We start from the raw sequence: 21,551 nt of genomic DNA, 5'->3' as shown, positions 1-21,551 counted from the left end.
CGTATGAATAAAGTTAAAACAGGACATCAGGACAGAAGTTCAGGAACGAAAACGATTCCTTCAATTTTAATAGTGAGATTCGGTTTGCGTCGTGTGCAAAAGTGTTATTCTCTATACGAAATTTCATCCTCAGTTTTGCAACTAGTTGACACAAAATCACCCACGTACAAGCAACTGATACAACTGATAACAGTTACGCCTTAACTTGAAGAACAGTGGCGTAACTGAGGGTCTCGCAGGGTTTGGGGGCCGACAGCAAAACAAATGCCAAGAACTATAGGCTACAAAAAGTGAGCTGAATACGGAATATCCATTTCCCTGAATATTATTTACTTTAGGAAAGAAAAATATGATCTGGGTGAAAATTTATCCATTATAGCAACATCAGTTTAAAAATCATCTTAGCATTCGATGGTTAAGGGAAAATAATTTTTGGCTTTTTCGATGAGTATTCATTTTAATTGTAATTTTATTATATTCCATGGATTTATTAACCATTGCCTTACTGTATTAACATTACAGGGACATAATATAGTGGGAAGTTAATGGGAATGGGAAGGGGGCTCAAAAATAACCCTGCAGGGGGGCCCGACATTTTTGCGTTACGCTACTGCTTAAGAAGATGATAATATTTAATTCTGTTAGGGGAGTTTCGCATTAATTTTATGCTTTTATAGGATTCGAATTTATTTAACTTTGTCTCAGCGCGGAAGATTTTTTCGTACCCATTTCTAGGCATTTTAGCTATTCATTTTAGACACTTTTCTTGTTGATTGTTGGCAACACTAATAATTGATCGGTGGCAACCCTGATAAGCAGCAGTGATGCCAGCCCGTGGTTAAAATCCCACACTGTGGGATTTTTAGATAATGATTTCTAGAAATGGGATAAAAAGTAATTTCGAAAAAAAAAAGAAAAACAGGATTTATGGTATTTTTCATATATCTATTCCATTGACGCCAACAAAATTCTCTATAGGCGAGGGGTAGACTAATGATCTTCAATAAACTTGAAATTAATGCTCATTGTCAAATTTTGTTACTATTAAATGCATGTTTTAACTATACTTAAAGTGATTTATAGTGACTTGTGAATTAAAAAACAATGTCAATGAACGTTAATTGTACTCTGGTATTTAAAAAATGATATAAGGAACAGAATTAACGGGAAAAAATAAAACGGGAAATGGGCCAAAGTTCCAAATCGTTCTACACGAAATGATTGAAGAATATGGCACAAAAGCGTTATGGAAGTTCTGAAATCACAACAAAATATACCAATTTTCATCGCATTACCAATTGTCTCTTTCAATTAAGAAAAAATGTTGGATTCAGCCTGGGGAAAGGGCGCCTAGGCCCCCAATTTTTGATTGACAGAAATAATTTCAGTTACTCTTTGTATATTTTTGAAAGTTTATATCAAAATCTTCATATACTTATCATAGTCGAGGTTCTGGCTGGCCCCTCAGTTTTCAAATTCTAGGTCCACCACTGCTTGCTCATAAACTGTTTGATAAGTGTAGACAATCGAAATTTTTGAATAAATCACTCATATATTGAAGAAAGGTCCTCTTATACAGTAGTGTCACAGTTATGTTTTCTAAGTTTAGAAAATCTTATTAGCTTTTAGGTAGTATAGAAGGGGAAATTCAAGAGAAAATGGGAATTTCTCATTCTTGAAATGGGATTTTATATCGTTTCAGGTTGGCATCACTGATAGGCAGTAGTCTGTGGAGAATATGTCAAGATGAGTGCTTCAAGCTGTCGAATCTGTAATAGAATAAATGTTTAATTCTTATTGTGTAAATAATGACTTCTCATGTAATTTGAAATTCTAGCAGGTATAACAATTTTAAACACTTATTAAAGTAAGTAGCACAAGTAAAATATTTTCCAGAAGTAAAATTAGGTAACATATCGTCAGACTACGTCCAAGGTGTCAGGCAATATACAAGGGTCCTGATATTTGTATTTTAGAAAAATCCTTGAATTGTGTTTTCTTAAAAATTTGCTACAGCTTAGCTTTTAGTTTATGAGATTTCTTCAAGATGAAGACATTCAGATCACCTATCTTGTTTTAAAATGTACCCTGACACATTTTCCTATGCTGTTTTCCTGCTAATCTTCATATAATGTGGTACAGATTGACAATATGCGTTCAGGATGTTACGCCATAATATGATTATTCATATAGTAAACACGCAGCAGTTTCTAGTAGATAGTGACAAGCAAGAATTGTGTGTAGGGTCGCCTCAGCAAGAGTCTAAAGGTGGGATGTGACGTTGGGTAAGCACACAATCGATTAGTACAAGAAACGGCATTGGCAACTGGCATTACTCGAGGAGATGGTTGTATCAATTTTGACATTTCTTACATTTTCAGGTTAGGATAGAGCTTTGTTTTTCTTTTAACGGAGCATGCAATAGATGAAGAGCTCAGTTACTATTTGCAGATTAACTTCTAGAGAGTTAAGTATAAGTACAGTCAGACATAACTAGAGAGCATAAACACGAAACAACTTGTGCTAGGTGGTCATTAAAAAGCACGAATGCTCTCTAATCGAGTCAGAGCACGAGCGCAGCAGGGGGTCCCGAACGGCAGTGAGGGGATGCGTCGGTAGCGAGCAGGTGCATCCTCGACGGGAAGTGTACGCATAAACAAGGATAGTGGAAGAAAATATATACTTTCACTATTACTCAAAATTCATTTCAATATGCTGTACACTGATAGTAATTAATTACATTCACACTCTCATTCCTTGACGAAAAATGTTTCACATCGTATTTTCCCTATAAATTTTCGGGTTAAGTTTAGAGTTACCCCTCCGCTTTTTATAAAAATCAGGAAAATTTACAGGGGAAATGAGGTAAGAAATGATAATTTGAATTTTTTATTTGATGTTTAGGAATATAAATTCGTCAAGAAAGTTATGTTTAATACGAGAAAAGATATATGGAAGTTAGTACTATTTGCCGGATGCGGAAGCATTCGCGGAAGGTTTCAGCAGCATGGTAGTTGTAAAATATGGCGAATATGGCGAACAGGTGTAACGAATGCGCAAAAATAATGAAGAAAACCTTTTAAATTTTTGTGAAGCCCACGGAGTACTGAATTTAAGTGAAATGTAACAATTTTTAATACTTTAAGCACTGTTTTTTGTATGTTGCAAAGTCCAAGGGCAACTCTGGACTGGAGGGGCAACTCTAAACTTAAGCCAAATTTTCTATTTGGTAGAATCGTCTGCTCGATTGAACCCACAGCACTACTTCCGGTAACGTCCTCCAAATTATAAAATACACGTTAGACAGCTGTCGGGTTTCCCGTGATATAGCTAAGACAATGCGGTGTCAATATAATGGGGTCTTAATAGAATATATGCCCTAAACGCACCAAGTGTGCTAGGTGGTCGTTACAAACAAGAATTGGGCCATTTATTTTGACACACAGAAAGTAGTAAATCGGAAAAAGTTAAATTAATACACAATAAAGTATTAACCACTACAAGTACAGAATATGTATATACCTCAAGGAAATAGATTTATTTTAAAACGAAAATCAAACTAATAATTTAACTTAACCCCAAGTGTGAAATGAAAGGATATATTTCACTGATTGTGTAATATCTATAGAATACGCCTATGTTGCAATCTTCATTAGTAACTGTTATCATAAAATGTTAAAACTTAATTAAATAAGGCAGAAATACTATCTTTGCAAAGTAAATACACCGCTGAAATATTACATCTTAAAGAAAAAAACTACAAATTCCTCATTCCATGATTCTAGTCCACATTTTAACATTCTCCTGCGTGTGCAGTCAGAGTGGATACGATTACTACGGTTGAGCATTAGACGGGATAGCTCCTTTTTAATGTCCCACATGCACTGAAGTTAAGAGAGGATGTGATGATTAGATGGATAATATGGTGAAATGCGGAAAGTGGGAGGAAATGGGAATACCCCAAGAAAACCTACACACACACACAGTATTTGTTTATTACAAATTGCTTTGCGCGGACTGGAATCGAACCAAGGATTCCAAGCATCAGGTAAACTCCGATCCATAACGGCCCCAGCCACCACATGGAACCTGTGTTACAGCGTTCTGTTGGTAGGTGATTATTTTAAACTTTCAGTATTCATAACGTGCAAACCATTACAATTACACTTTTGGATTCCTGAGCTCACGTCGATATTACTTGATATTCGACATGACCCTCTTCTCGTTTAAATTTCGAACTAGCATTTCAATATAGCGGCTATGGTCACCATGTGCCCTACAGGATCTACTATCATGTCCCATTAGCAGATTTCACATTTTCCCCTCAGGTTTCAAAATAAAATGGTGTCCTGGACATTTGACTTACCTTGCACATTCTAATTATCTTAACAACCAGTGGTCGAAGTGAGACGGTATGCGGTGGTATGCCATACCGCCTCTGGTTATTCAGTGATCAAGACATACTGTCACTGGAAATAGATGCTAAATACCTTTAATAAATTAATTTTCTTGTGCACAGTAATTGACGAATAGTTTTGTACATAAAAAGGTTTTATTTCGTATGTAGAAATAATAAGTTGACGACATCGGCATTTTTATCTTTTTCCTACTTTTGTTTTTAAAATGAGATGTCTTTAAAGAAGTTCGCCTAGTTTATATTTTGATGAGCCACATTGATTTTTGTTTTTTTCCTTATGCATGTGTGTGTCTTGCCTTAATGCATGTAAATGCCGTCTTTTGAGCATGGGCGGATTTAGGGGTTGTCTGCTGGGGAGCGATCCTTCTGCTGTTTGGAATACCTTACAGTCGAGTGGGTATCCGGGAGTTTTCCCGCAGGAAGTTGATAATATCCTCATTCGGTTTTTGAGCATTTTCGTGTATAATTCTTTATAATTAAATATAAGGGGATTTTTTTTTTTTTTTTAATTCAGAAAGTTGTTGACTGAGGATCAAAGTCTCTTCATGTCCCTCTCCTTGTAACTACAGAAAAGCTCTCCAATGGATTTCAGTCATTATGTAAATAGAAATGCAATGTTTTAGGCAATATGCCCTTACTGTATTTCAACATGTAGATAGCCGGTTTGTCGAGTCAAAATAGTAATAAAACATACCGCCTCTGCTTTTTTTTTCCACTTCGAACACTGTTAACAACTATTGTAATTTCAGTTTGAAAATTTAGAAAAAGTCATTCATCTATGTGTACAGCATTGAGGACCAAATGACAGCCACGAATAATAATGATAGTGTCTATATGATTTGTTCTTTCGTAACTCCGTGCATAACACGATAAGTATAGCTGGACCTCATAATATTCTGCAAAGAAACCTATTTTTAACTGTGAAAATATTTGTCACCTTCTGGTTACCAAGCCCATTCTTTAAGGTAGGGCCGTTAAAAATTGCAATTACATAGTTACTTTCAAATATTCGTAGTTCAAGCCCTGATTAGCCTAAACCTATAAAACAAGAAACAGGATACGGTACGCAGAATAAAAGAGATCTACAGAACATGAATAACCTACGTATATTCAACAAACCGGCAAACCGTCGCCTTATGGAGAGGAAGGAAAATGGAAAGTGGTTCCCAAGTAAGATTCTTATTTTGTTCTGGCTCGCAATACATCATAAATTGGACTAATATAGGATTTTGGTGTTGGGCGCTATCAGTGGTAATTGTTTCAAAGATTTGTTCGGTAATTAATATTCTCTTAGTTAAGAATAGTTACCTGAAAGTTTACAACAACCGGATATATGTTGATGTTATTGTTTGTATTTGCAGGTTGCTGTTGACTAAATGTAAAAATGAGGTTTCGAAGACTGACTGCTCTCGTCGGCACCGGAGTCATACTCCTAGGTTGTGTGTGTTTGTTCATGATGATGGACTTAACCCTATTTCCTATGAGTGATGAAGTAACGAAGGATGTACATAAGGTATGTTAGGATCATGAATTAATTTAGTCTAACATTGAAGTTGTTTACCTATAAAAAGTTAATCGGAGCTTGAAGTACCCTAAGATAATGATGTTACCATCAAATTCAGTAACAAAAATAAATAAATAATATAAAGAGCAAGGGAAGAAAATGTTCCGTAATATTAGATAATAAATATATAAAATAAAATTACAGTTGATTAACGAACTAAATTTAAATAATGTTGTAACGTTTACTTTACTTTAGCGTTTGGTTCGCAAAACTGCACTATGTACTATCTTCATGCTAACAGACGAGCGTATTCGTTTCTGCATTTAACAATCAGCAATATATTTTCCCATTCCATTCACTATTCAGAAAGTAGTAATCAGTTTAACCCATTGATGTTCTCGGAAAACATCCCTCATTACCTCAGTCTCCCACATCCGGTCTATAGTTTGTCACATGGAATCCACGGTTAAATGAATTGCGTACACCAAACTGTCAACGTAAGGTGCTCAACCCTTAGTCAAGGTGGTATCAGTTTACACTGAGAAGCGCAATTCAGGTTTGCTTAATTAGTAAGAAATAAACAAGTAAACTTAATTAATAATTTATATGAATCAATAACTAAAGTAACTTCTCTCCATTGTGAAATAAAATTGAAACAAAATAAAAGAATATCCAATTTAGTTCCCAAAAGACAGTACTTCAAACTTACGTGCGGTCACATTGTTCTTCAAGTATAATTTTTCACGTGTTTGCGTATATTTATTCGCGTATTAAGTTTCGTATGAACAGAACCAAAATAATGTGTTAATACATTTCTAAATATCATTACTGTACTAAAACTTTTGCAACAGCAATACTAATAAATATATAAATAATCCGTAGCACTAAAGTTATCGATTTCTCTGATAAATGAAATTAATAAATATTCTACATTTTATTGGGTGAAAATTCTGAATTTTGAGTATAAGGAAACCTTACAGAGTTAAAATTATAAATCAGCAAGCATATTAACATTCGTCTGTGATCAAGTAAACTGAATTTATCTGATTCACTGAATGAATTATTTTAGTGTCTACAAACAATAATCTCTCTGAAGCACTTAAAATATTAACCGTTTATTGATTTTTCTATAATATTATATTCGTCGTAAGAGACGGTACGCACGAATAGTTCACATCACTACACAAATACAAAATACTTTTAAGACATTCTTCGTTTGACCTTGCTCTTTCGAACTTTGAAGTAACCAGATGCACTAATCATATGTGAATTTTTTTTTTTTTTAGTATGCCGCACTATAAAGTTATTTGCTTGTTATCAGCCATTACATTATTAAGAAAACACATTCACAAGATACATCAAATTACATATTAATAAACAAGCAAAAGCACATTCATGAAATAAAAGACACTTAACTTATTCTAACTAATCTAATGTAACATAACATACATTATACACATATAACAAATAGGACGTCATTTATCCGAAGCAACTTGGACTCAGTAAAGGTCTCTTCTAACAGAAGAGTCAGTGCAGTGAAATACGACTGCGTTCTATTGATAGTCTCATATACAAAGTAACACTTTACGCAGCGTAAAATTTTGAAAAGCAAGTATAAAATGATGATACTAAAGCAAACTTCGTTTGCTGGTGAGTTCTGTAAAGGAGTCTGAGTAAAACTACAGGGCTTAAGTACTACGACATTTCAAAATAATACGAATAAATAAATCTCAGCTTTCCTGCGGATTGTAAATGCGGCTCCCTAGCAACTAAAGGTTATAGTCGAAGTAAAGTGGTACTACATGACGAAAATACTTTTAAGCGTTAATATGTTCCGGTATTCAGTGAAAATATCCCCTCTCAGGAGAAAACCGAAGCTGTCACATCTTGCAGGGATGTAAATGTGTCTACCAGTGGGAACGATCGACTACAGAAACATATTGATACATTTTAAACACTAGAAATTTCGAAGATCGACAAATTGAGATTTTTCCCGTAAGTAAATAAGGTTCCCCAAAAGTAATTTTGTTACGTTCAAGTACCAAAACTTCACCCACGCAACATTGGACTACTTTTGAAGTTACTTTCAAGCAAAAATTCCACATCATTACGATCGGCATTATTCACTGAGAAAATAATTAAATAGGTTTCATCTGCTTCGACGCCGCATTTTGTCAGCACCGAAAATCACTGTCATTAATTTGCACCCAGTTGCCAAAGTTAAGTGTTCTGTCGCTCCGTCACGTATGTTCAAATAAATCGAGGGGGAACCCATCAATCAACCCATGCGTTTGCGTGCTTCCTAATTTAGTAATCCTGTCAATAACAGTTTCTGGCTTGTTTGATAATAGTGAGAGTTGTAGCTTAGCACGTTATTTACCTGATCATGATAAAAGAGGATTTACTGCATGTTAGTTGGTAATAATTTGCTTCAATGTTCGTAATAGTAAAATATTGCCTGCAAATATTAAGTTGTAGATGTGATTGCTGAACTTTTTTTTTTTTTTCTCAAAGTTAAATCAAATTAAATTAATGGATTTACTCAGTTTCTTTATCTCCGATTGAGTTTTGAATTTTTGTCTGGTGGCGAAAATAGCAAAAGAGTATCATGTTGAACGAATATCATAGATAATGCGGTCACACGATATGATTATATTATATAATGATACCTCATTTGCTATCACTTTGTTTAACCATGACTCACGTTTGGATTGGCTCTATGAAATGTATTCAATATTTCTCCCGTACGAAGAAAGTACTCTCAATAATTAGTTAAATTTCTTGATGTATCTCACTCTTTCTTGTGTGTGTGTGTTTTATTGTCCTATATTCATTCATTTTCCATATGTACATAGCTCGTATCACCATGTCACATCGTCATCATTAGGTTAGGTATAGTTAATTTATAATTTTATGTGTATGTATGTCTGTCTCTTGTCTTTGGTCCCTGTTGTTTAATAATTAGAAAAGACGGCCCAATAATAACAGTGAAGCGCAAAAGAATAGCTGCCATTGGGGGAAGATAATGTCTACATAAATACCTGTATGTATGTCTCTTGTCTTTGGTCCTGGTTTTATTAGCAAAGATGGACCAATAATAACATTGAAGCTTTAAATTCAGCCATAGCTTCAATTGATGGGAAGGTGATATATCACACAAATGTGAAGCGTTCATATTAATTTAAAGTAATAAATGTTGCGATCACCCTTTTAAAGTAAAAATAATAATAATAATAATAATAATAATAATGAAATGATTCACAGAGCTGATTGACTGTAGGAATTGAATGAAATGTTGGAGTACGAGGAATTAACATAGAGCCCAATATCGAAACTATATAAAATTAATATTTAAATGAAAAATAACGGAATTGAACTGAGATATGATTTATGATTATTAAGAATACTTAAAGAAACAACAAACTGATGCTAATTTATTGAAAACATTGTTGTTATACTTGTGTTATAAAGTTTTAGTAACATTTGTCAGAATTTTTTTCCTGTTATTTTCTTCTTTGTTTAACACAAAACTACTGACTGTTTACGAATATATATATATTTTTTTTTTGCATGTATCATTTTTATACTTACTGTTTTATAAGAATACACTGAAAACAACGCAATGCTCGTACTTCATCATGCCAAATGGGTTCTCAAGGTGACCTGTGACCTTGATCTGACAGTGACCTCTGATCATAGCACTTGATTGACGCATATTTGGTCGGCTTGCGACATAGAATCATACCATAGAACTTTTTTTTTTTTTTTTTTTTTGTTATCACTTCGATTTACGTTTTTTCATGCTCTTTCAGAATTTACCATTTCAATCCCATAAGAAAAAAATCGAAATTTGACCTTTGACCGTATATTTCTTCAATCGTTAGTACAAGTAACATGCTTCTATGGGAAACAAAACTTATGTCTCTCGTCTAAAGTTATACCAAATTGCACGGCTTTACCTCTTACCACTTTTGTACAGTGAACAAATGAAATTGACACACGAAGTAATCAACCTTCTGGTAATATATATAAGGTTTCCCACAACCAGAATTATTTTATATTCTGGTGGCAAGAAAACACCGTTATGCAAAAGTAGCTCACCAAAGTTTGAATGAATATTTAAATTTTGGTTAAAAAAATAATAACTTTTCTTTTCTTCCTTACAAATTTTGACCAATACATGTGACGACCCAGTTTGTTGCACTCTGAAAATAATAAACAGCACGTCCATGTTTGATCTTTCATGATCTTTCACCCCATCAATATGGCAGAGAGCCCATAACATCCAGGTAGCAGAAATTTAAATTCATCACTTCACACCGGGGGGCGCGGTGGCTCAGTGGTAGAGCGTTCGTTCACCTCTGGTGCTTGGGGTCCCGGGTTCGATCTCAGCCCCCTCCAAGTGAACTTTGTGGTGGACAAACATCGTGCTCGTGGGTTTTCGGGGTTCTCCTGTTTCCTCCCACTTTCTTCATTCCACCATTTCACTCATCTCTCATCATCACCGTCTCCTTTAGCCTAACCGGCATAACCGTGGGACGTAAAACTCAAAGATTTCATTTCATTTCATTTTCATCACTTCACACCGTCTATTATTTGTACATGTAATTTAGCGTTTCAATATAAAAAACTGAAGCAGTCGTGGGTTTCGTTGGTATTTACTCTTTAGTTCATAAAATTTTGTTAATTTTCGAAGACTGAACCGGCTGGTGCTACCCATCAGCTGTTAAAGAACTAACTTAGAGACAAAACAAATTATATTAATTAATCGGAAGGGTTATATTAGAAGTACTTTTAATGAAGAAAGAAAGTAACCTGTTTCCAAACTTTACTTTCGAAGAATATCAAATACAAAATTTATGGAAATTATTTTATGATATTCTTAGTGAAAGTTTAATGAAAGTAGATAGAAAATAATTTTAAACATAAATGAACTCCATAAATAAATAAATAGATAAATAAAAAACCTCCAGTGGTCCAAAAAATAAATAAATGTGGAAGATTATACGTAATTATTAACGAATATATGTTAAATAGCATATTTATCACTAAATAACTAACCGTTCCATATTTACGTAATACTTCTTGAAATGTAAAATTTAGAAGTTCATATTTTACACAGTATTACAAAATATATAAAATATAACTATACCACATAAGAAACATTATACAGGGCCCTTCCATGGTTTGATACCTGCTCACTTCAAGTAGTGGAACGTTAAAGTAAGGCAAAAAAGGTATTAAAGACAAACAAAGAAAAAAGTTCAACTTTATTACTCTAGTCCGATAAATAAAAACAGCATTTAGACTGAAACATAGTGCTACTAGTAAAATATGGTACAAAATTAGAAAAAAGTTTCACCTTTACGTATCTTTTCTATTAATGTTTTCATTTTTTTTAAGAATCGTTTAGTGATATTTGAAGATCGCTTGAAGCAGTTAGAGAAAGATATTGTGAAGAACCAGGAAATGGTTGGGGAAATCAAGAATGTTATTCAAAACCTTATGGAAAACAAAGTTGACCATAGTGTATCGCAGCATTTCCATAAAGCCACAGAGCAAGTTATTTTACCAGCTGCACATAGTTTCGAAGACAATATATGTAAAATGGAATTAGACTCTGTAGCGGATCCAGATTTACAGGTAAGTTAATGTTTTTATTATATTATTTGTTAATATACTTAAATTTAACAAAAAAAAAAAAAAAGTTTTGGGGTTAATTTCTATACATGTGAGCTAAGACAAGATTGATGGTGATTGCAGTACATTTAAACATGAGTACAAATATTTAGAAGAGAAGACAAAGCTATTTTTGTAACGGAATATAGCATTGTCCATGCAGATATTTTGAGAAGGTAACCAATGCAGAATTCCAGTCCGTAATGCGGAATAATAGTAATTGTTTAAATGACCAGAAGCATAATTCAAAAAGTTTGCAAATTTCTGATAATCAATCGTGAGGAACAAAAGTGCACTGAACTAAATAACGAATTAGCAATGTCGATCGCCAAGCGTAAAAACGCTAAGGGAAAAAAAAAGAAAAGAAAAGAAAGAAAGAAAAAGAAAAGAAAAGAAACATTTCTTTGAACTTCGCTTCCAAAGAAGGCAGAATCGTATTACGTCAGTGAGAAAACACTAACACAAGAAATGCTTTATTCAGTACTAAAGGAGTATCTCTAGTTACCAACTGAATAATAACTAATTAGTTACTGTATCGAGAACAAGTTCGGTTAAATTACAAATCACGTATATAAATGGATCAATTTATTCGAAGGGAAAGGTGTATCTGATTAATACTGTTATTACTAAAGCTCGGATTAATATCAAAATGCCATATATGCAGTTTTCATTATATTTTGAGGAAGAGTGCAATTTCACAATTTAGGAGCAGCTTGTTGCCATTTTCTATTTTTCTATTCCACTTCTCTTTATCCACGCATGAGTGACAGTATACCTAAGATTTGGCTTGCTCTTATCTAGCAAGGTGATCTTAGTGTCTGATAATTACTGCAGTTTATTGCCGTTGGAATGTGGCAAGTAGAGCAGAGATACTAGTGGTCTTCAGTTCTTGGAATTTTGAATGATAAATATAAACGAAGATGCTTACTTTAAAGAAATATCCAGATATACACAGTTATTGAGTTGCTGGCGGTGTACATTTCAATATTTCAAGATGCCGAAAGTAGGCCTTTCTAGGAAAGGAAAGATAGAAAAATTTTGGGGTGTAGTGTGTTTCAACAGATAGTTCTGTACTGTTTGCAAATTATGTGAAACTGTAGTTCCCACTGAGAACTATGGTGTGTGAGATTAAATCAAATTCCATCTAAGCTTATTATTTTATTTCTAATAAAATTATTCACCGTATTTTTTGATCACAACTCGTGCAAGGGTTCAATATACAGCATATTGTTTATCCAAATCTGTCTTCAACAAGCCTCGTTTTGCATTGCTCAAAAATACCTATTTCAGCCCGTCCAGAGACATTAGAGAATACTAACTTAAATTCTGAAGAACTTGGTGAGCAGGATACAGACGAGTTTGAAGCTGTTGTAGAAAACTGAGTTTGAGCTATTTTCGCAGGCAGAATTTCATGATTTAGTTAAGAATTTGGGTCTTAAAATAGAATATACATAACTACTGGCTTTTCTATTTTTTTTTTTTCTTCACCAGATACCTCATTTTCTTGTTTTAGAAAAAAGAGAAAGGGATTTCATTCCTTACTTTTGTGCAGAAGAAAGCGTAGTATTTGTTGCAATGTCACTGGATTGAAGAAGAAGTTGAATATACCATATGAAGTTAAGGACGGAAGACTGTTCGTCGACTCCTCGAAAAGAAGCATTAAAGCAGTGTTGCTAAATAATGGCAGTAGATACGCCTCAGTTCCAGTTGCTTATTCTGTGTTTCTAAAAGAAAATTACGAAAATGTATCTGTAATCCTCTCAATACTTAAGTACAGTGAACATGGCTGGACAATATGCGGTGATTAAAAAGTTATTTCCATAATTCTAGGACAACAGGCAGGTTATATCAAATATCCATTCTTCTTCTGCGAATGGAATAGCAGGGATAGAGCTCATCACTGGACCCAGAAAGTTTGGCCGCCTCGAACATTCCTACAGCCTGGAGGTGAAAGTATAAAACGGGAAAGGTTAGTTGATCCTAGTAGAATGCTCTCCTGCCACTTCATATTAAACTTGGCATCATAAAACAGTTCGTAATATCTCTACCGAAAAAGGGAGAATGTTTTCGATACTTGACAGAAAAGTTTCCAAGCTAAACTGAATGAGGGTGTATTTATTGATCCAGAAATCAGAAAACTAAGGAAATATAAGGAGTTCAATAATACGATGATCTGAGGAAAAAGCTTGGAATGCGTTTAAAGAAGTCGTTCACAAATTTCTCGGTAACTTCAAGCCTATTGTAGAAAACATGTTAGTAAAATTCAGAGTTTTGGGATGGTCAATGAATTTAAAACTTCACTCCCTTAATTCACTTCCCGGAGAATCTAGATGCAGTGAGTAATGAACAGGGAGAGCAATTCCATCAAAATATCAGGGATATTGAGCGAAGGTACTAAAAAAGATGGAACTCAGTATACAAGCAGGTTACTGCTGAATGCTGCACAGAGACCTTCCGCAATCAGCCCACAAAAGAAAATGCTGAAGATGGAGTTTTCACGTAAAAATACAACATGAAGACCTATGAACACATGTTTGAGTTTTATTTAAAAACTGAAAGGTAGACTTTTCATAAAGTATGTTCATAAAGCAAGAATATATGTTTTTCTTTGCAGCTTTATACAGAAACCTTACGTGATACAGAAATATGAATGTTATTTTTGGATTTAGCGTACCAAAATACATGAAGAACAGCAATTATATTTTAAACACTCCAAGAAATATTTCATTGATAAATCACGTTGCCCAGCTTGGCGCGAGGATGAGATTATTATTTTTAAATAAGAAACGTATTTTTGCTGAATAGTCAAAAAAAAAAATGCTTTTTCTGAAAAATAGCCTTTACAACTCGGAACGCTACAAAACTACATACAGTTTTCGTACCACACGATAAATATTGATTCATATTAAAGATCTACACCAAGAATTACCGCGATTATTTTTGCTATTCCTCGCTATTGATTAACAGCAATTTTCTTTTCTTTCTTTCTTTTTTCTTTTTTTTTATTATTTATTTATTTTGCTCATTTAAACCATTACAAAATTCAATGTTCCAGATTGTGTCATTTGTTTTCTTCTTAAAATATTTGCATGGACAACGCTAAATTTTGTTACAAAAATCAGGTCTCTATCCTTCGCTCTTCAAAAGATATACACAATGAAATCTCGATTGCGTAACTTTACGGATACACTAGTAATACAGGCGTCAGTAAATGAAAGTACAATGAGATACTGCTTTAAATCAGTAACCTTGGAATAAACTTTATTTTTAGTATAGGTGTCCGTTAGATTAATGTCAGAAGTTAATACGTCGCGTTTGAAATTATTAACAAAAACACATGCGTCTTAAGTTAGCGACTGTAAATAATCAAGATTAATTCGTGAAAGTTCTTTTAGAGAATAGTTGAATTTACTTGTAAAGTTTAATGTTTCTTCCAGATGCTCAAAATATACGAGGAAATTAAATTTGACAACCCAGATGGTGGTGCTTGGAAGCAAGGTTGGGACGTACATTATGATCATTCACGATGGAATGAGGACAATAAATTAAAAGTGTTTGTAGTTCCACATTCGCATAATGATCCTGGTAAGTTTAGCCTAAATACAAGAATAATAACACAAATGAGGTTGCTTAAAATCATTTCACTAGCATACTGTAAGTGTATATTGAAAGTTGGTATAAATGTGAAAATTTCATAGTAATATAATGAGTAACGTAGAGCGCCTACTGTCGTGGTTCATGTGATGTGCTTATTTATTCATTGGTGCGAATGATAAAAATGAATGTTGTTTGAATAACTTCAGAATGAATTGTCCAATTTACTGTAAATGGTAGTTTTCTTTGACGTAGACAGTCCGTAATACTTACGTTCACACAGGTTCGTTGTTCCAAAGATATTGATAAAAGAACATAGATGAAATATAATGTATATATTTTCGCTCCTGTATCACTGTAAAGAAAAAATAGAAACCCTACTTGTAAGATTGGTATGTAACGTTCTATATATAAACGATTGCATGTAAGTTACATGTCTTTCAGTAAAAAAACAACTTATTTAAAGTACTACACAACAATACACGATGATGAGTAAAGAGAATAGAATTTATAATTGAAACAATTTTCTAGAAAATCTGGAATTCACTATATAATAGTACGGAAGTTCTCTTTGCTTACTTTTGTCTATTAGAAAATCTAGTCACGGTTCAATGAGTCAGGTGATTAGTTATATTCTGACGGTCAGTCTTTGACGGAGCAATGTGTATAAACAGTATCAAGTATAATGGGATTGCCATCTTAAAAGCAAATATACTAATTATTAAATCGTGCCTTGCCTTGGTTACCAAGGTGCTTAAAGAAAGAAAGAAAAAGTTATCGTCTTAACTATGAGTAGAATTTATTCTGTATCAAAGAGAAAGTCCATAAAAACAGTTTATTTACTAATGCGAAAATTAAATATTAATGTATAATCGAATCAAAGAATCCCACGCTAAACTAATCCACTACAAGCTCTTTCCCTAAAACGCATTATCAGGTAGGAAAGGAAATAAAAGTATATTTATATAGATGGTTATCATAAAAAAGGAACTCCGAAAAACGCAAATTACCTGATTAATACCGTGTAGAACCAGTGTTAACCTGCAGAACAATTCTGAGTCGTAGAATGGAGGGATATGAGTCATGACTGATTTTCAGAAGAATGTTATACCAATCATCATGCAGTGCAGCACTTAGTTTCGTCAGCAAGGAAGGAGGAGAATATCTGCTTCCGATTCTGAGCTCTAAAACTGTCCAAAAAGTTGTTCAGTAATAATGAGTCTGGTTATTGCTTGGACCAGGGGAGTTGTAGTTCACCTCGATGTTCATGAAACTGCATCTGAATTCATTGCAAAAAATCGTCATTGAATGGAAACATTTAGCCCATAGGATGCATGTAATCGCGTAAAATGTCCATATCTCTGGTGTATGGGGTCCTTGGCTCGATCCCAGCTCCCGCAAGTGGATTTGTGCCTGGTGGGTTCCAAATGGATGAAAATTGTTACAAAGAGTGAATCATGTGTCTATCTCACTGCTGATGGTCACATTCGGGCGATCACATACCGTAACATTGACAATAAGGGGCGCAGCAACTTAGTTCGTCAGTGGAGGGAAAGTTTTCCCCTGAGGCTTTATGGTTGTTATGGGATTCGGATATCAGGGTAAGTTGTTGATATGCAAGGTGGACAAAAACGTGAAGATGAATGCAAGATAACTTCCAAGAATCCATTCTGACACTATCTATCGGAGAGACATCCTTCAATTGTATGAAATGGACGCGAACCAGGCGATTATCCATGTGGACAAGGCTTCGAATCATACCGCTAGAGTATCACTACGTTTTTGCCAGGAAATGGCAGAGGAATTAGGAATTCATGTCATTTCGTTCGAAGACATTCCTCTGAAAAGTCTAGATGCCAGTCCAATGGATTTTTGCACATTTGGACTGTTGGAACGACGTCTTCAGCATCGCCACTCATACACCCTGGATACTCTATGGAAAGTGTGCAAGGAGGAATGGAACAAAATTCCCATGTCTGTCCTGCTTGCTGCAATGGAAACTGAGATGCCTATGATAGTCCACAATGCTTGGAGTCCAATAGAACATGATCGGTGGTGCCTACTCAGTATTTCATAAGGTGAATACCCGTCAAAAGTGGTTGGATATATATAAAGAAATCTTTGAGTTTTACGTCCTACGGTTATGCCGGCTAGCCTAAAGGAGACGGTGGTGATGAAATAATGAATGAAATTGTGGAAACAAGTGTAGTGTACTGTAGTGTTCTCTTCTGTACTGTACTTTTTAGTGTACTGTAGTGTACATTTTTAAAGAGTATACTTACATTTTCTGGTGGAAAAGAACAAAAACTGCAACCTTTCGCTGAAAGATATATTCAAATTATCACATAGATGTGTAATATTCAACACAGGTTTATAAAAGTAATATGGGTTATTTACTGTTCTATAGATTTTATACAAATAAAAATATTAAAATATTTTTTAAAAAGTATATGAAAATATAATTGAAGTATTTAATTTAGTTAATATTATTTCTCTTTGTAGGTTGGATACGGACGTTCGAAGATTACTATAGGACACAAACAAGGAACATATTTAACTATATGGTGAAGAAATTAAATGAACATCCTAATTTGAAGTTCATTTGGGCAGAGATTTCTTTCCTATCGCTTTTCTGGAATGAAACTACTCCTGAAATTAAGGCAATAGTTAAACAGTGAGTATACGAAGAAATTACCAATTATATTTATCACATGAAAACTTTTAGATAGGTGGAGCTAGTATTTCGTTAACTTTTTGTTTAAATTGGTTTTGTGGTTCTGTTCTCCAACTTCTATTCAAAATGAACTTATTTTAAGCCGACAGTTCAATAGTGTACATTACAGTTGCTTTAGAGAAAACTATACATTTTTATTTTCTGTAAAATTCGAAATAACAGGAGGATTTCCAGGAAAGGATTTAGTAAAGCAGTTCCCAAAGCTGCTTTCTCATAATTAGTTAGTGGTATGAGTCTGTTCCTTTTCTGATTCGATGTGTTGAAAGTAAATAATAAGAAATTTTCGAGTTAGCAACTACATTACTTCTTTTTCCGTCTTGACATTATTTTTAATGTTAGAACTATCGAATACATCTTCTTGTATCGCTCTTGTACTCAGAAACCAACATGAAGATTCGAAGCTTCTTAGTATAAAGTATATATTTTTTACCAAATGACATCATATTCCAGTAACACCGACACATTCAAAATTGCAAACATTGACATGTGACTGAATTCTCTAATATTGTTTTTAATTTCTTTTCTTCTCTACATTCTGTCGAGGAGCCGTGGAAAGTTTGAATGCTAAGTGCCTGTATTTAAAGTTTATGCTGGTGTTCTAATTCACGAAAGTAACTTACATTTTGATTTTCATATGCCTAACTGAGATATCTTTTTTTTTTTTTTTCCTAACCGTTTATATTTATTTTTACTTAAAAATAAATTACGCACTGGCTGTTGCATTGTATTGGATTAAATTCATGCAATTGAAGTGTATTACGCGTAATGTCACTGACTCAGTACATGTTCAGAAATCAGGTTGGGGTGCTCAGTCAATCTGGTTGTTATTGATCAGGATCCTATGAAAATGCACCATGGAGAGGACACAGTTGCGAGTTTTTTTTTTTTTTTTCAAGTTCAAACTGGGGCATTCTGCAAAAGAAAGTTTGCAATAAATTTCTAATGACAATTGATATGGATTAATTTACAATTTTGTTAATAGTTGTCGCTATAATCAGTTTTCAATAGTTATGTAATTCTCAGATTTTCAGTAAAATAAATTTCACATTTTCTTACAAGGTTGTGCTTACAGTAGATGTTTACACGCATAGTTTATAAAATATTAAATTATAAATTATTTTCTGTTCATACGCTGTTAGTATTCGTATCAAATGAAAAATAGGATAATAGCCTTTCATGCTTTTCTATACATATTATAGCATACATCACTACTGTACTCTAATATTGACCCATATATAAATAGTAATCTCGTGTACTATACATATTCTATAATTCACATTAAACTACTTACAATAATTGGCGTATTATTTATAACAATTATTCCAATCTAATCATCTTTGTTGGCCAGTAAGCGTGTATTTGTACCAAAAGTCAAAAATAAGAAGGTAATCAAGTGTAAATATTTGTGGAAATTATTTTTATAAACACCAGCAAAGAACAATTTTAAATAAAGTGAAAGTATTCGTTTTAAACAGTACTTGTTCCATTCATATGTATTTGCTATATGAGTATTAATAAAAGTTATTCTACGGAACAAAACTGGTTTGAAGAATTTTATCAGTACTATAAATTTGAGGTCATTGAATTGAAAAAAAAAATACTCTGTTATTCACCAAGACTCTTTCATTCTGCCAAAATATTAATAATTTAGATGCGTAGTAAAATATCGTGCAGTGCTCGAAAATACAGCCATTTCATTTTGTGGAAGGAGTGGATAAAATAAAACACGCCACGAATCATGTTCGTTGTCTTTTCCATGTTTTCTAAATTCAACTTCTGCCTAGTAAAAGTAATTTAAACTGCACTATTAAAACTTCCAAAACTGTATATCCACTTTTACCTTAATTTTGAAGGATCTCTAAACCAAACTAATGTTCACTGCCCAAGATTTACTAATCAACAAGCAGATGAAACAAGTTATGTCAGTGGAGAACTAATAGCGTGTCTGTTCACAAGAATTTAGATGTACTTTGGCACTCAAAATATTCTTCCAGTTGTTTTATTTTGTTTTATTTAGTGGATTTTCTTTCACAATGTCAATGCATTCCTTCCTTTTGAACTTTATTAACTACGCTTCAAGTGTATAGCGTATCTTACTTCTGCTAACAGCAGCAACATAGCAAAATATATGCAGGAGCATAAATTACGCATGACTCACTTCCATTTTAAAACGCCGTCAAGTAGCTAGTCTCAACTCCAGACGTTCAGCAGATCAGGGGTTCACGTGCTCGTTTTCATGGCAGCGTTTCATTAAAACATATGGTAATGTAAACATGCACGAGACCATGAATATAATTTGCGTGTTTTTAATAATCATCGAGTTTCTGAGTGAGTAATTTTGAAAATATTTATCCCAATTAATGAAATCGAAAATGTAAAATACTACAATACTAAAATAATATAAATTCACAGAATTTAGAAGAATTTTTTAAATATAGGCAATTCAGTGGTTAACAAACTGGATTATTAGTATCACTACGTCCATACATATATAGGGTGTTTCAAAATAACATCGACAACGTTTGAGAGGTGATTCCTGATATCAAGATAAGACAAAAAGTATAGACCAACCTGGGTGCACAAATACTCCCTTTCGGAGTTATAGGCTGTCGAAAACACGAAAAAATGAACTTTAAACGTCATAGCTCCAAAAATATGTGACCTACCATAGTCGGGTCAAGACTTCACTTAGGAACTGGTATGTCCCATAATTTCGAATCTATGGACCTTTAAAGTTCTTTTTTTTTTTTTCATATTTTCGGCAGCCTATAACTCCAGAAGGAAGCATTTTTGCACCCAGGTTGGCCTATACTTTTTATTTTATCTTGGTATCAGGAATCACCTTCAAAACGTCGTCGGTGTTGTTTTGAAACACCCTGTATAAGCTAGTTAAATAACGACATGGCTCACTAATTGACGCAAACGAAAACTTGGAAAAATTAAATAAATATTAATAATATACGAAATTTGGAACAAAATATGATAATATTTAAAAAAAAAAAAAAAAATAACACTAGGAAAAATTGAAAATGAGATTTCTACAATGAACTGTGTTTTTATGCATGTTCTTGAAAGAAGTAACAAATAATTTTATTCGTTGAATATAAGCTGCCGACAGATGAAAATAATATACTTGATTAAAAAGGTAAACTGACTATTTCCATTATAATTCGTTACATACTTTTCTTAAAATTTTTCAAAATTTCTTAAAGTTCATTCGTCAGTGAATGTTCCAACTTGTATTCTTGCATATTGAGGTGCTTATTCTGGAATTTTTAAAAAATCACAATAAAATTTTAATATAAAACAATTCTGTTTAAAAGTAACGTGAAATAATGTTTTTGTTTCAGGTTAATAGAGGATAAACAACTTGAGATTGTAACTGGAGGTTGGGTAATGAACGATGAAGCTAATTCCCATTATTTTGCTATTATTCATCAATTGATCGAAGGTCATGAATGGGTACAAAATAATCTAGGAGTCAAACCAAAGTAAGTTTGAAGTATGATCCAAATTTATGTATAGAGACCAATTCCAGCATATAATTTTCCTTATCGCTAACGCTTTATGTAAAATTTAAACTTAATTTTACGTTTTTCTTCACCAAACTAGAAAGAACCTCG

At 33.5% G+C, this 21,551-nt stretch overlaps 1 protein-coding gene across 2 annotated transcripts in view; it reads left to right on the top strand.

Annotated features, from left to right (window-relative positions):
* The first annotated feature begins 1,712 nt into the window (after positions 1-1,712).
* The window catches only part of LOC145668286 (alpha-mannosidase 2-like), a 100,903-nt gene continuing 81,064 nt past the window's right edge, over positions 1,713-21,551 (top strand). Inside the window, exons 1-6 of one of the 2 annotated variants that reach the window (XM_081736007.1) lie at positions 1,713-1,840; positions 5,779-5,930; positions 11,325-11,564; positions 15,038-15,185; positions 17,697-17,868; positions 21,279-21,419. In XM_081736007.1, coding sequence (XP_081592133.1) covers positions 5,802-5,930; positions 11,325-11,564; positions 15,038-15,185; positions 17,697-17,868; positions 21,279-21,419 — 830 coding nt within the window. In that variant the 5' untranslated portion in view covers positions 1,713-1,840; positions 5,779-5,801. Of the gene's footprint in view, positions 1,868-5,778; positions 5,931-11,324; positions 11,565-15,037; positions 15,186-17,696; positions 17,869-21,278; positions 21,420-21,551 lie in introns of both variants that reach the window. The other variant, XM_081736008.1, reaches the window with a different exon arrangement.

This window comes from Thermobia domestica, chromosome 13 (assembly GCF_964235325.1).
Source record: "Thermobia domestica chromosome 13, izTheDome1.hap1.1, whole genome shotgun sequence".
Lineage (NCBI taxonomy): Eukaryota > Metazoa > Arthropoda > Insecta > Zygentoma > Lepismatidae > Thermobia > Thermobia domestica.
The sequence above is the reverse complement of the archived record's forward strand: the minus strand, read 5'-3'. Positions and strand labels throughout refer to the sequence as shown.